At 39.9% G+C, this 15,938-nt stretch overlaps 1 protein-coding gene across 1 annotated transcript; it reads left to right on the plus strand.

Moving 5' to 3' along the window:
* Window positions 1-524: 524 nt before the first annotated feature.
* Window positions 525-838, plus strand: LOC102906384 (late cornified envelope protein 3D-like). The gene has a single exon (XM_006976198.3). It carries the CDS (start codon window positions 539-541, stop codon window positions 818-820), a length of 282 nt encoding a protein of 93 aa, XP_006976260.1. The 5' UTR covers window positions 525-538; the 3' UTR covers window positions 821-838.
* Window positions 839-15,938: the final 15,100 nt, after the last annotated feature.

Genomic DNA, 15,938 nt, shown 5'->3' on the forward strand with positions numbered 1-15,938 from the left:
CCTTCTCCTCCTGCCTTTGCTGTATCTGGTGAGTACCTGACTTGGGACAGGGCCTCATCTTGGGGTGTACAGGGAAGACAAGGTGGACTTGACTGGAAAGAAGGAAGCAGAGGTGTCTAATGAGAAGGCAGCAGGAAGAGGACCTGCCAGGTGACAAAGGACAGGGAGGAGAACTCAGACAGGAGCTGCTGTGGGTACCTCAGAGACTGTGACACACCAGGGTCCTGGCTCCCAGCATTCCCTCCACTCTCCTGAGAGGTCTGCATCTGCCCAGAGAACTCTCCAAGAGTCATTTTCCCATCACCTGCATTTGATCCAGCTGACCAGAGAGCTAGTTAGAAGTATCAGCATTCCCACCTGCCAGCAGGGCAAAGAGGAAGACAATGTCTTGCAGGTCATGGAGACCAGTTACTCTTTGCCTTTGTAAAGATCACAGCTCAGGGAGCAGCAGGTCTTAGGAGCAGGGCTTTATAGAACTATTCCCAGGGGGCCTAAAGACATTTTCTTTGCTTCCCCAGGCTGACTGACTCCTGCCAAGATGTCCTGCCAGCAGAACCAGAAGCAGTGCCAGCCTCCTCCCAAGTGCCCCTCCCCCAAGTGCCCCCCAAAGAGCACAGCACAGTGTCTGCCTGCTGCCTCCTCCTGCTGTGCTACAAGCTCTGGGGGCTGCAGTGTCCCCAGCTCTGAGGGAGGCTGCTTCCTGAGCCACCACAGGCGCAGGTCCCACAGATGCAGGCACAGGTCCAGTTCCTGTGAGCGTGGCAGTGGCCAGCAGTCTGGGGGCTCAGGCTGTGGCCACAGCTCTGGAGGCTGCTGCTGACCTGGATCCTAAGGCTGAGACAAGAGAGTTTGGAGGAAACAAGAATCCCAAAGGCCAAGGAAAGCATTGCCTGTCTTGTCTTGTCAGTTCCTAGAGGCCCTTCTCTGCCTGTCAGATGCCCAGGGCCCCCATCCCCTACCCTTAATGTAGAGTTGCTGTGCCTGTCCCTGACTCTGACCAAGAATAAAGCTTCTATCCCTATCACACTGGTGTCTTCACTGTCATTGTTCTCTGCCCATTACCCGGGTAGAGGGTATGTGCCCCTCCCTTCTCTCAACCCCAGGACTGCACAAGTCCAATGTGGCCACAGCTCTAGGGGCTGCTGCCGACCTGGACAGTGCAGTTGGGAAAAGAAACATGATCAGAATCGAGTCTAGGAACCTTCCCCAAGATGCAATCCTCTTTCCCAGTTTCCCTGTCTCCTTTAAGTACTGGGATGTTCCCCAAGGGAGCTCACAATCTCTCCTGGCTCTTCCTGTTCTCTGCACACACAGAGAGCAAGGACCCTGCTATCTTGAGAGCTTGTGATAACTTCCTGGTCGGTCGTGATCCTGTACTTGACCCTGTGGAAAGTAAAGAACTTGTTTCTCAACACCACTGTGTCTCTCTTGTCTAGCTCTGCCTGTTCTCCTCTCCTCTGCTCCACTAGCCAGTACTGTGGAGTACTATGTGCAACAGTTACTGCCTTCAGAGAGGAACAGCATGACCAGGTGGGCTATTGCCACTTGGAAGAGGAGAGGCCACTAACTTTGACTCTATGTCTGTGGGAGACCTGACTACCCTGTAACATGTGTGGAAAGTGCATTGACTGGTATACCCAGATTCTGTTAGCAGGCAAAGATTAATATTAGACTAGGTGTTCCTTGATCCCCAACAAAGAAACAGAAAATGGGGAATCAAAGAAAGCAAAAACTAATGCCTTAAGGACACCACTGAGAATTAAAGCTAAAGAAGTTGTGAATGTCAGAAGAAAATGGAGCTGAGGTTTGATTTTTTTTTAAGTATCTTAATGCAAGAAAATTGGGAAAAATTGAAAATAAAAAAGATCCTTGTTTTATAAATGCATAATGTCTTTAGATCAAATATTTACTTAGCATTTGGGATAAATAAAAATTAGAAAAACTAAAACAAAATAATTACCTTGATTATATGACATAATTTCTCAATTATTCTATGAAACAGCACTCTGAGGTCGGTGCTCCTATTGTCTCAAATATGGAAATAGCAATATCACAGTTTATCTTAATTCACCAAAATGTTACAACAGCCAGGCTACAAACACGATGCTTTTTGGTTTGCTTCAAACTAAGAAAAAGAATTCTTTCCAAACTACCTTCCCCCTCAGCACTTCCCAATTTATTCAACCTTTGAACACAGTGTCATAAAGCTCCAAACCGTGTAAGTTATGGATTCATTAGGACACCATTGAGGAAAGAAGGTCTGTCCCAGGCTTTACATTGAAACACGGTCAAGTGACCATGCCACTTCATCTCATACCTAAACCATCACTTTCCTTGTGAGTCAAAAGTGACATTCTACAGACTGAAAATGGTTGATATTATGGTAAATCAACATGATAATCCAAAGCCCAGGATATGCCGTAAAATAAATTGAAGAAATCAAAAATATATCTTAGAAATCCTCTTCAAAGAATAGAAAGTGAGGACTCAAAAGAGTGCTGGTGAAGCCGTACTCGTGGTGGTTGTACTCACACTACTAAGAAGTAGAAACCTTCAAAATGCTATGCCGAGTGCTGCACTGGACTCTAACTCCAATCCATTGTAATATATTTAATTCTTAGGAGACAGGAAATATTTATTCATAGTAAATGAATAAATTAAGTTGTAATGTTGACCATAGTTGATTTTTAGATTAAATTACTAATTTACTTAATTGCTATCTTATATCAGTGTAGATAAAAATTATTCTTATTATTTGAATATTAATGTTTTCTTAAATAAATATTATCTCAAATACATTTTATAAAATTAATTGCTTTTAGAGTTATGACAACTGTTGCTTGAGTCCATTTACATAAACTATTGTTATAAACATACACTGCGATTCATCTTCAGAGTTCTATTGAACACTTAAGCAGCCACTTGTTTTAACCATAAAAAGTTAATACCAAGTGAAATAATCCATGTGCAACAAGACAAACTTTATGTGAGTCCATTTCACATGAGGCCCCTGTAGCAGCAAATCTGAAAAGACAGTAAGTGGAGCAACATTTCTAGGAGTTTGGGAGAAGAATGGGAACTGACCATTTGATGGGCACAGAGTTTCTTCCGAAGATGATGAAAAGCCATGGAAATGGGCAGTAATTACTGCACTCTTTTGGGAATTACGCATCAAAACTGGCTCAAATAGATCCATTATATACACTTAACACAAGAATAACTGTATGCAATGCCATGTGAGTCCATAGAATTAAAAAGATTTTTAAAGCTCTTGGGAAGGGTCAGTCTTTCCAAATTCCAAATGTTTCTCCTTCATCTTTTATGGACACTAAGTCCCTTAGACTTTAAGAATAGAAAGGTACAAAAATGGCCTATAAAAGGGGGTATATGTTGGATCTTCTCTAAAATGCACAACCTGGCCAGTTGGTTCAGACACAATAATTTGAAAATAAGATACAGTTGGAAACATTGTATGACAGGATTAGGGTGCACAGATGCAGACAGGCTATTTGTTACACTAATGTGTGAGAAATATTTGAGCAGTACTCACCATACCACAAAACTGTTGAATCATAATTAAAAAATTCAAATATCAAGGAGAGAGAAAGAGAGAGGGTGCAAGGACCAGGATGGAGTAACTTGACTTCAAAGCAAAATTTGTTTCCTATCGAGGCTTAACTATAAAATCATTTGTGATTTGTGAACTAGCAGGCAGGAAAAGTAGCAGATTTATATGAGGATACACAGTTGCCCTGTTAACTCCCTGGGACTCATAAACTACATTTCTGATTGCATACGACTAACCATCAGGAAACATTCAGCCCGTAGAAGAATTAGAAGATGCCATCTGGGGAGTACTATGGATTTAGTCTTAGAGGCTTACCAGTACCTGGAGATCCCACTCAGAAAATAAGATTGGGATTCTAGATATTAGTAAATCTAACTTAGATGAAAAGAAAACGGGGCTAGATCAGTCAGTGTCTAGCTAATTTTGTGTTAATTTAACACAGCCTAGAGTTATTCTAGAAAAGGAAACCTCAACTGAGAAAACTCCCCCACTAGATTGGCTTGTGGGCAAACCTATGATACATTTTCTTGATTAATGATTGATACAGGATGGTCAGCACAACTCGCTGTGGGCAGTGCCACCCCTATGCTGGTGGTCCTGGGTGGTAGAATAAAGAAGCTGAGCAAACCAATAAGCAGCATTCCTCTGAGGCCTCTGCCTCAGCTCCTGCCTCTAGGTTCCTGCCATGATTGAGTTTCTGCCCTGACTTTCCTCAGTGATTAATTACAAACTGTAAGAGTAAATAAACCCTTTCTTCACCGCGTATCTTTTGGTCACGGTGCTTTATCACAATAACAAAAATCCTAACTAAGACAGTCAGTAAATCAAGACCCGACACTGCAATAAGGACTCAGGAAACCTGAAGTAATGCATACAAGGTCTGCCTTAAGCAAGGAGGTCACAGAGGAAGAGAGAAATAGATTCTCTAGACTCATCATATTCAGATCAAGAACTGTTTATTTAATAATTCTCTTATGCTTAAATCTTAATTGAGTTACTCTATGTACCAAAAATCATTGTAGGCACTGAAGACACAATAGGGATCAAAAAAACACACTTCTCAAGCAGCTGCATTCTAGTGGGCTTGTATCACAGCAGCCCTTTAGTACGAAGGTAGTTAGCTTCCCTGCTATGTAATAAACACCCACATAGGTTTAATAATCTGAGGGACAAGCCACAAGACTAAGAAAAACCTAAAATCTAGTTATGCTAGATGTGATGATGGTCAGCTGTAGGCAGAATTTTCTGTCTGGCCAGCCAGCACCCAAATAACCACACAGAAACTTATTATTAATTTTAAATGCTCAGCCAATAGCTTAGGCTTGTTACTAATTAGCTCTTACAACTTAAATTAACCCATATTTCTTTTCTATGTTCTACCATGTGGCTCAGTACCTTTCCTCAGCATGGTGTGCTCATCTTGCTTCTCTCCTGTCTCCTGGCAACTCTCCTCTTCTTCACCCCAGTGCGTTCTCTCTCTCTCTCTCTCTCTCTCTCTCTCTCTCTCTCTCTCTCTCTCTCTCTCGGCAAGTTCCACCTAACTGCTTTCTGCTTAGCTATTGGCCATTTAGCTCTTTATTAAATCAATGAAAGAAACACGTCTTCACAGTGTACAAAAGGATTGTTCTACAACAGTCAGCAGCACATCTGGTACAGGCTGTTTCCAAAACAGCCAGTACAACTTGGCACAGCACAGGATCACCTTCTAAGAGGAGATGGATTTCTTCACACCCCTGCCATGTCCCTATACTCACGCCTTCATAGGGAAATATGTATCTCAACCCATATCTTGGAAGTACATAGTTTTGTTTCATGTTACAACATTTTAGTTCCTAAAAGGTGGAGGCTACTTCTACCAATTTTGATAAATTTACTAGATAAAGACAACATGGTTCTCTTTCTCAAATTTTAATATTTATATATAACATATATACGCTTTAAAATATCTTTAGTGTAATTTTTCGAGATACCATATTTTAGGAAGAAATAGATCTCTAATATTGCTATAAATGAGAATAAGGAAATATATAGCTTCTATAAACCCACTTTCTACAACTCTTTCATCATTGTGTTTTGCTGCCAAGACAGTTGAGGAAATTTCAAAGATAAAACATTAAATGTATTTATGATTATGGTGATAGTGATATAATGAACAAGTCGATGGCAACTTTATTTTTATGCTCAGCTTTGTCAAGAATAGGTGCAGAATGTCAGCTTCCTGGAAGCACTTGGTAATGTTGGGAGGGCAGCAGTGCCATGTTCTTGCTGCAAAGTGGCACCACTGATCCATAGTCAATGGAAGAAATGAGGCACTAGCAACCCCACTGTCAGCCAGAGCCAGGAATCCCTCTGACCCCGTCAGCAATGCCCAAGGACTCAATGATATTGTCAGAAGGAACATGTCACCATGAAGCACCTTAAAAACTGATGTCATCCTTCATGATAGCATTGAGGAGAGTTTCATAAATGATATGGTAATCTATGTCCAAGAAGCAAAGTTGAAATAATAACTTCATTACATATAGTCAACCACCATTCATATTTGCAGTAAACTCCATTAGCTAATTCATTTTATACAAATTATTCCTACTACTATACAGTCTCTTAAAATGGATTCTTCCTCTGCCTAGATAGTCACACAGTGTTTGTTACATGTTTTAATTTTCCAGTGTTGTTATTTAACACATACAGAGTCTCAATATTTTATGCTTGACTTTACCTGAAACACCTCTGAAGTATTTTGTTCTCTTGAAATCACATCACTGCTATCTCCCTCCTCTAGATTCCCCTGACTTTACACAGCCATTACACAAGACCACACTGTGGTAAGTTTTAGAGTTAACGTGTGTGTGTGTGTGTGTGTGTGTGTGTGTGTGTGTGTGTGTGTGTACATCACATACATACATATTTGTACTGCATGCTTGAGTTTATTCATTAATATCATTCAATAATACACCACTAGAAAAATCAAAGCAGAATACATTCATCAGTGCATCCTAGGAACATCTGAGCCTCCCATATCTATCCTTCTGATTAATCTACTACTTCTCCTACAATCCATGGTCCATGGTGCTCTCTGACCTCCCAGTTGGCCCCACTGTCACTGCACCTTTATCTCTTCCTCATAGACCCTTTTTACCTCTAAGATGCCATTAGCTGTACCTGGGTGTCCAGCTTCTGCCAGTTGCCCTTGTACAGAGATGGGGCCAACACCTCTATTCCTGACAAGTGCTGTTGACCAAGACAGTGATACAGTCCACCATCCCCAACAATAGCAAGTAGCAGGATTGGAATTAAACATCCCTTAGGCTCACTGTCATCCAAAGGCTCTGACCTAAGGCACAAAGACTTCTCACTCATGTGCATTATATGGATCTTAACATTACTTGGATGCTGGTCTGCCTCACTCTGCTTTCAGGCATTCAATAAAAGGATTTGTATTTTCTTCATTTGTAATCCTCCCCTCTCAGGACAGCCAGTGTTATTATATAGGCAAGATCAGTGACTTTAGGGTGAACGCGTACAAGAACTAATAAAACAGAGAATTAGCACGCCTCGCCTGCAGCACACACAAATGGCTGGCAGTGGCACCAGACAAGAACTTTCTAAGACTCTTCTAAAAGGCACCTATCCAGGGAGAAACAGGGAACATGGAGCTGGCAGGAAGGAAATAAAAAGCTTCCCCCTTGCCAGGCGGTGGTGACGCACACCTTTAATCCCAGCACTTGGGAGGCAGAGCCAGGTGGATCTTTGTGAGTTCGAGGCCAGCCTGGTCTACAGAGTGAGATCCAGGAAAGGTGCAAAGCTACACAGAGAAACCCTGTCTTGAAAAAAACAAAAAAAAAAAAAAAAAGCTTCCCCCCCATCAGAAATCTTCATCTTACACTGCCTACTCCCCCCACTCACCACCTGACAGTGAGCTTGGGGCCTGAGAGAGGATCGCTTTGAATCTGCAGAAACCAACTCACACATACACCCTGTCAGCCCATGGGTCTCTTACCTCTCCCAAGTTGGCCTATCTTTGCCTGGTGACTGTATTCAGCATCAGCCACTGTGACAATGTCCTGGCGCAGAGCCACCTAGCGGCCACCTGAGGCCAGTGTTCCTCAGTCCTTCCCTGGAAAGAGCCCTTAGCTGACCTAGCCAGACAGCTGGGTGCGTTAACATCCGGGAGTAAAAATTAGTGAAGTATTTTGGTTTTTGATTTTAAGGAAATGGACCTACCAGCTGACTAAAGTATTTATAACGTATTTTCAACAATATTATCATGACTGTACAGCATAAGTGGTACATAATTACTTAACAAGGACCCAAAGCTTCTAACACATTAAGGCACACAAAGTATCTTTTAATTTTTATAAATTAAACAAAATACAAAGTCAATATAATGGTACTATAAATAGTCTTAAAAATAATACAGGCTCAACTTCTTTAATAGAAACAACAGTATTCACCTATATTTAGTTCTTTTAGTAGCGTAGGCTTCTGGATACTGAAAATGTGAGCCGGGTGGTGTGCTCACGGCAGCGGGGGAGGGATCCAAAACCTTAACAGTCATTCCATTTGACAGACTGTAACTACTGGGAAAAGTTACTGGAGTTTTTGTTTTAAAATGTATGTGCCATTCTTTAGATGTGTAGGAATTAAAACCTGCCTGGATGCCCAGCAGCATCCATAAAATAGTCCAGGAAAAACTGAAAAGCCGGGGGGGGGGGGCAGGGGAGAAGGAGGGAAGGGAAGAGAGAAGAAGGGAAGGGAAGAGTGAGAGGAGGGGAAAGGGTGGGGAAAAAGGAAAGAAAAAGAGAAGGGGTGCAAGAGCAGAGGGGAGGAAGAGAAGGAGAGAGCGAGAAAAACGAAAGGAAAAAGGAGGAAGAGAAGTCAGGGAACTGAGGAAGAGAGGAGAGGAGAACAGTGGGTGGGGAGCTGGAGGAGAGAAAGGAAACCCCGGAGGGAGGGGAGGGAGGGGAGGGAGGGGAGGGAGGGGAGGGAGGGGAGGGAGGGAGGGAGGGGAAGGATGGTCCCAGCGGGATTGATGTTTTACTTCCAGGTTGTCACAGTGAGCAGACCTAAGCAGGAAGGTGACGTGGAAGTTCCAGTGGGCGTTAGAAGAATGTTATTGGCACAGCCATGGCGAGTCCATCACCTCTTCTGGGCAAGCCAGGGGACCTGCGGGAACTCTGAGGACCCCTTTGGTGAAGAACTCCATTGGTGGTCAGTAACACCCTAGGAATCCAACAGCCTTGCAGGCGACTTATAGCCCATTAGGAAGTTTTCTTAAGGGAGTTGTGGTCCCTAAATTCTGCCTCGTTGCCAAACCATTTTAGATGAAATTAAGTTAGAAAGAAAAGAATATGAGCCTGTTCCCATTTACATTTGGAGAACATTTCACCAGTGTTTGCTCTTAGAAGGTCCCAAGTGACAATCAAGACTTCCAGAAACCACAGTTGTTCCCTGAACTATGGTTTTCGTTTATTTGAGAACCACTTTCCTTGGGTGAATTGTCCCCACACTTGTCTCAGGAGTCACTCCACATCTTTGCATCCCTCAGCCCTTCATCAGAGCAGTGTTCGCAGGAAGTGGCAACACACCTGTGCAGTCACACATTTTTGTCTGTACACTCAGCGGTATGTAGAGTCCAAAAATAACTCCCATAGTTACTTTGCATATCCTAGAGTGGGAGGGGCTCTTCAGTGAAGCAAGAAGTCATCTGAAATTGGGCATCAAGCTAGCACTAAGTGTGAGCTAATGGCTCCTGCCCTTGACATCCTTCCAGCAGTCTGTGGAGGGCAGTGTGAGACAGGAAAGCTGGGCTCACACAGGGCGGTGCTACTTCCTCTATTACTATAATCACTGCTTTGCTGCCTAAATAAACAGGTTGGAGATAAGAAGAAAGGATAATAACAAAGAAAATGTTAGGTAAACCTCAATAAAAATTAATTTACTACGGAATAGAGAGGAGCCAAGAAAAGAAACTAGACATTGTTGAGTGTGCCTTGTCTGTTGGTTCATGTTAATGTTACATGTATCAACAAAAATAAAATAGTTAAACTCTCTAAATGCCAAAATCAAACTAAAATGGCTGGAGTTAGCCAGTGCTATATCAAGTTGACACAGAAGAAAAAATAATTATCCCAAGCAACTTTAAAATATTTGTACCATACATCTTTTTTGAAGGACCCAATAAGTCCCAGAGAAAACAAATAAAATATTGAATGACCTTATCAATAATAATAATAATAATAATAATAATACTGTTATCATTTAGAAAATAACACTGCTTTATTATAGAGTAAATTAAAATATCAATTTTTTCAATATAACAAGATATAAGAAGAGAACCCAACAAGTACATGACCTGAAACACTAAATTTGAATTTAAAATATTAACTAATAATTTTTTCCTTAAAATATATTTCTAATTGTTCACTAAAAAGATCTAGCAATATTTTTAGAAAAATAGTAGCATTTTCCATTCATGGCCGCCACACTGAGGTCTTTAAATGCTATTTCCCACTAAAAGAAAGCAAGGATCCTTGAAGAAACACTTGTCTAGTTCTGATGCAAGTAATACACAAGATGAACTACCATGTTGTACCAGAAAGCAGGGACACTGTGGAAAGTCTCTGCGATTGTGTCAAAACACATGGGAGACCATTTTAAAGGATTCTCATTGGGATGGAAATTATGACCTGATCACTGAACGTTAAAACAGAGACCCAGAAATAGTGATGATAAAGAGTTATCTGTAGGAATTAATAAACTGTCAACTAGTTACCCCAAAATTGGCCACAGAAAGATTTAATTATAAATTATATGTATATATTTATATAAAATTTATATATAAATTATAGTTATTTATAAAGATTAATTGATACTACTATGCTTCCTATATAATTTATATTTCAAGCTATGAAGTAGTTGGAGAGAAAGCTCCTTAACAATTTCAGGTAATAAGTGATAAATGAATGGCAGAAAAGTTCCATGTATTAATCCATAATGAAATGATGTCTCAATAAGTAATCACTGAGAAGCACTTATATACTATTAAGTGAAAAGTTTATGGGCAGCTTTAAGACGGATAAATGATGGTATTGACAACATCTAAATCTACAGGTTGGTCTCAGTCAACATCACTCAAGTGGGACATCCAGGCATTTGAGTCTGCTGTATGGTTTATCAAGCATATAAGATAACACCGAATCTATGCTTGCGAAAAATATTGAAGCTGAATTTAATTTAAGCTCCTATATATAATTACCAGTTTGCAAGAATCACTGGGGAATGTGAGGGCATCACAAGAAAAAAAAAGGCAGCAAAGAGAAGTAATTAATCTAACTCAAAATGCTAGTAACTCTTGTCAAGTAAGCTACTTTTTTTTTTTAACAAAGTAAATGATGTAGGAGAAAAGTATCTGAAGACACTTCAGAGGCACAGCAGCCAAACAAATGGCTAAATTTGCAGTGAGATTGAAACAAGCCAACTCTTCAGCCACACTTTTAAGATTATTATAAAAATGTGAGCACAAACTATTTTGTGTTATTTGAAGTATTAGTTTTTGTTCTGTCAGAAATGGTGATGACAAGCAAGTTATTCAAAACATACTGTGTTAGAAACATGAACCTCAGTATTTGATGGTGGGAAAAGATGTTATTATCTGGACTTTATTTTAAAATAGTCAAGGAAGAAGTCATTGAGCGTAGAAGAAATAAATGCAGAGTGATTGAGGGATCATTGTTCTCTCTTTTTGTTCAGATTTGGAGATTTCCACTGAATTAACTAATTAGCTAATTAATTAGAAGTGATTATGACATCAGGTTAGCCTGTGAAAAGTTTTCATAAAGTGCCAGAACCTGCACATACGAGAAACCATATTGTCGTGAGTCAGGCAGGGAGCAGATGGTCCGGAGTTGGTTCAGAGCACAGCAGGAAGGGAAAAGGTGGACACCAGGCCCAGCATTGGTCAGCATGACAAGCAGCCAACCCTCCCACATGGTGTGGGTTTGCTTAACACCCAGTGCAGGGTTCCACCTCTGCAGGTTCATCTGAGGTTTATCCTGCGGTTCTATGACACAGTCGGCCACCACTGCCTAAATTACAGGCTGGAACCCATCACTCTCTATCTCATTTCTTGTTTATTTCTTTTTCTTCTTCGGTGTTTGTGGTTATCTTATTTGCCGTCTGATGATATTTATTTTCTGTCTCTGTCCTTAGCAGAAATCAGCAGGAAATTTGTCCCCTATTCTGACTCTTCAATCCTTTCCACAGTGGCGAGCAGAATTAACATACTTCATGAATATTTGTTGAATGAATGAACTATGTGCATCACACTGTACCTAATTATAGTAAAGATTTGGAGGCAAGATAATGCCCAATAATGAGGAGGTGGCCAAGTAAACAATAGATAGCCATGAAATAGAAAACCATGTAGGCATGCAAAGCATGCTATGTTTATTTACTAGAATAAACAGATGGTTTTTACACTACTGAGTAAAAATCAAGGGGGTGAGGGAAACTGCGTCACAGCCTGGACGCTTTATTTAAAAAAAAAAAAAAGAGTCAGTATGAAGATACAGAGGCATGCACAACCAGGCAGGTGAAAAACAGCATTGCAGCCTGAATAGGCTTATTTAACAAATGAAGTGTAAAGAATGGTACAGAGAAACACACAGCCGTAAAATAGTGATGCTGATATAAGGTATCATTTGCTTATTTATAATTGCTCTTGTCTTCAATGAGTACAATCATTCAGTAAAATAGAAAACTTAGGTCAATATTGAAACCACATATATTTTCATAGAAAAAAAAACTTTCAAAATGAAATGAACCATCAGGTGGGATAGAGCTAATGCCCCGTCTCTGGTACAGTGTTAACCTGGTCACAGCAGAGGGACCAAAACTGAGCGGATTACAGGGCTTGTAATAACCCCACCAAAGGCTGAAGGTGTAGGAAATTTGGGGCTACAAATCCCTGAAAGCTTTTCCAAAACACATTTTGAATTAAAGAAGTAATATTTTAAATCATCTCTGTTTTCCTATTGCTTATAACTTAATTATGGAATGGATATAATGCCAAAAATGAGTCCAGGTATTTTCCCTATGTTTCTGGAATGGGTGGAGTAGAGGGTTAATGTGCTACTTTGTATTTGAAATGCACCACACCTTGATATAATTTTCTGATGAGTATAAAGTACAAAGCAAGGATCAAATTGCAGTCTGTGCTGTCAACAATCAATCAACAGCTCTGTTGAGTAACTTCCATGAACAAGCCATAGTGCCGAGATGGTAAAGAAACAAGCTGTAGAGGACACAATCACTGTCCTCAGGAAGCATACTGGCTGCTAATGGTGGAGGAGATGTGACATGTAGCGAAGCAGGGGGTCCAGAGGCTTCCCCGGGACCTTGGCTTTCTTTTAAATCTCATTATCTGTATCATTGTCCACAATAGTCTCCAGGGCATATTATTGCCCATCTGACAGAAATCCTTCACCCTGGTTTCCCTCAACAGGGAAGACAGTTTAGGACTCCCAAAGAGCCAACTACTAGTTTTGACAGATCTCACTAAAAAGCGTCTACATGTTTACTCACCTCAAATGTTATGGGGAAAAAGTGTTAGAGTACACCTTAAAGAATGTCTAAGCTTTCAAGAAAGTAAGAAAATGTCCTATATTCCAGTAGAAGGGAGAAGAAAGCCAAAGCTGTCTGGAGGTGGAGAGTATAATTTTCTAGAGATTTTGGATCCAGGACTGTGAAGATCAGGATATAAATTTGAAACTAAAGAATAGGCGTCCTCACTGAGTAAAGGATGGATTAGCAGGCCAGTGAGATGGCTTATCCATAAATGCGCCTGCCTGTCACCAAAGACTGCTGACCTGAACTCTGCCGCTGATTAAACAAATGCAATAGAAGAAAAAAAAATGTATTGTTTGCCACTAAGCTACTGACTTACTTCTGTATCTATAACTCATTTCTTCCACAATAACCAAACACATAAACCTTAACAGGTTTCCTGGCCACTCATTCAGGTGAGTGTGGCCACTCATTCCTGGGCAATGCAGGCACACCTCTAAGACATTTTAAAAGGATAGATCCATAGTCATTGTCCCTTTCTTCTTCATCCCTTTCTTTTCCTGGTTTGGACTGCACATTGTTGGTGGGAAATACATACTGAGGTGAAACAACTAGTACCCTGAATATAAGGGTGAGCTGTGTATGGCATCTTTCACACCACCGATTGCCAGGACTGGTTCAGCTGCTCTGGCTGGCTAGGCAGCTGCCCCCTTCTTGCCTCACTGACCCCAAACTTTGCTCTCTTAAAAGAGAGTGGCTTCCCCAAACAAAGGAGAACTGATCTTTGGTTAATATTATGAGTTCTAGTTTCTCAGCTACAGCTACCAAATAGGCTGTCAAGAACAAATGTTACTAATATGAAATAATAATAATAAATATATAAATATTAATATATAAATAATAAATAAGAAAAAATAATAAATGTTACTGACTATTGTGAAAAGGTAAAGGAACCAGTCCCAGATTTCTATAAAATCTTATTCAGTAAATTACTTTTATATATGCAAATTTTAATATTATCATTTTGTCTTTTATTCATAGCCAAAGCTAATCTCTTTCTATACCACTCATTCTTTTTTTTTTCAAATACAATTTAATGTAATTTTTCTTAGGACTGTTTGGTTCTTTTTAATCTCTCTATATTTTATGATTAAATTCTTATTTACTGTATTTAGGGCATTTCAATAATACTTTTAGAAAGCTCTTTATATTTTTAGAAAATATGTAGATTCAGCAAAATAGAGAGGAAAACAGAAGAATGCCCCACATACTCTCTGCTCCAACATCAATATATATGTGTGTGTGGGGGGGGTTCCCCGTTACCAATACCCCATAGTAGTGCATTTGTTACAGTGGATGAGTTCATAGTGACATATTATAATCATCTAAAAACTATTACAGGCATAAAAAGTGTCTTAAAATATTTATCTGATAGGTCTTTCATCAGAAAATTTCTGGTAGCTTCATTCTCCTGTTTATTAGCATTAACTCTCTTGGAAGTTAAATTCATAGTTAAAAATTACAAACATACTTTAAATTACAAACATACTTTAAAACATTCCACACAGATGCATCCCATTGGGACTTCGTTTGTCTTTGGGGCTTATGTTGAAAAGCAGTCTCTCTAGATTAAACTTGGATCTGTTTCATGGACATCCAAAGTAACCTGTCACCTGTCTGAACCCCATTTAATGTTAACTACACAGCTTGGGCTAGTCCCAGACCCATATATAGTGTGCTATAGAGAGAATGACAGCCAGGTCTGATGTGTGGGCTGTGCTTATCAGTTTTAAGGGACGATTCTCTTTCCTCCACATAAGCCCAAGCTAAGGCAGACAGTTTGTGGCTTGTGGCATTCTTTTCTAAACAATCTCTTAAAAAATTTAATTATAATTGGCTCTGCGATGGTGGTGCATGCCTTTAATCCCAGCACTTGGGAGGCAGAGGCAAGTGGATCTCTGTGAGTTCAAGGCCAGCCTGGTCTACAAATTGAGTTCTAGGACAGCCAAGACTGTTACACAGAGAAACCCTATCTCGAAAAAACAAAAAAAAAAAATAATTACATTTATTTACTCATTTACTTATTTATTTATTTATTTATTTATTTATTTATTTATTTATTTATTTATTTATTTATGTGTGTGTACCATGGCAAATATATAGAAGTCAGAGGACAGCTTACAGGTGTCAGTTCTTTCCTTCCACCATATGGGTACAAAGGAATGTACTTAGGTCATCAGGCTTGGCAGCAGATACTCTTACACTCTGAGCCATCTTGCCAGTTCTAACAATACATCTATATTGTTAAGCTGAAAATAAGTAAGAAATTGAAAGTTAACTATAATCTTCCATCAGCATGGGAGACTGGTTTCAAGATCTCTGGGATACTGATATCCAAGTATGCTCAAATCTCTTCAAAAAATGGCACAACATTAACATGTAAGTATGCATATCCTCTTAAATACTTGGTCATCTCTAGATTATTTACAATGTTAATGCAGTGCAAACAGTTATACTGTACTGTTTAGGGAGTAATGATAAGGGGGAAATCTGTACATGTTTAATATGGATGCTTTCATTCATGTTTTCAATCCACAGTTGGCTGAATGGATGGATAAAGAATCCACATAGGATGGACTGTATGAGGAAATGACTTAGAATGTAGTGACTTTTTGAATAGAGAATACAAAAGCCCTATGCATCTGATGAGAGTTCCAGAAGGAAACATCAGAGTGAAGATATTTGAAGAAATATCAGTTTAAAATTTTCAAGACAGAAAGAAAGTCATGAATCCTCAGAAACA

Source organism: Peromyscus maniculatus, chromosome 6, assembly GCF_049852395.1.
Source record: "Peromyscus maniculatus bairdii isolate BWxNUB_F1_BW_parent chromosome 6, HU_Pman_BW_mat_3.1, whole genome shotgun sequence".
In the NCBI taxonomy this organism is placed as follows: domain Eukaryota; kingdom Metazoa; phylum Chordata; class Mammalia; order Rodentia; family Cricetidae; genus Peromyscus; species Peromyscus maniculatus.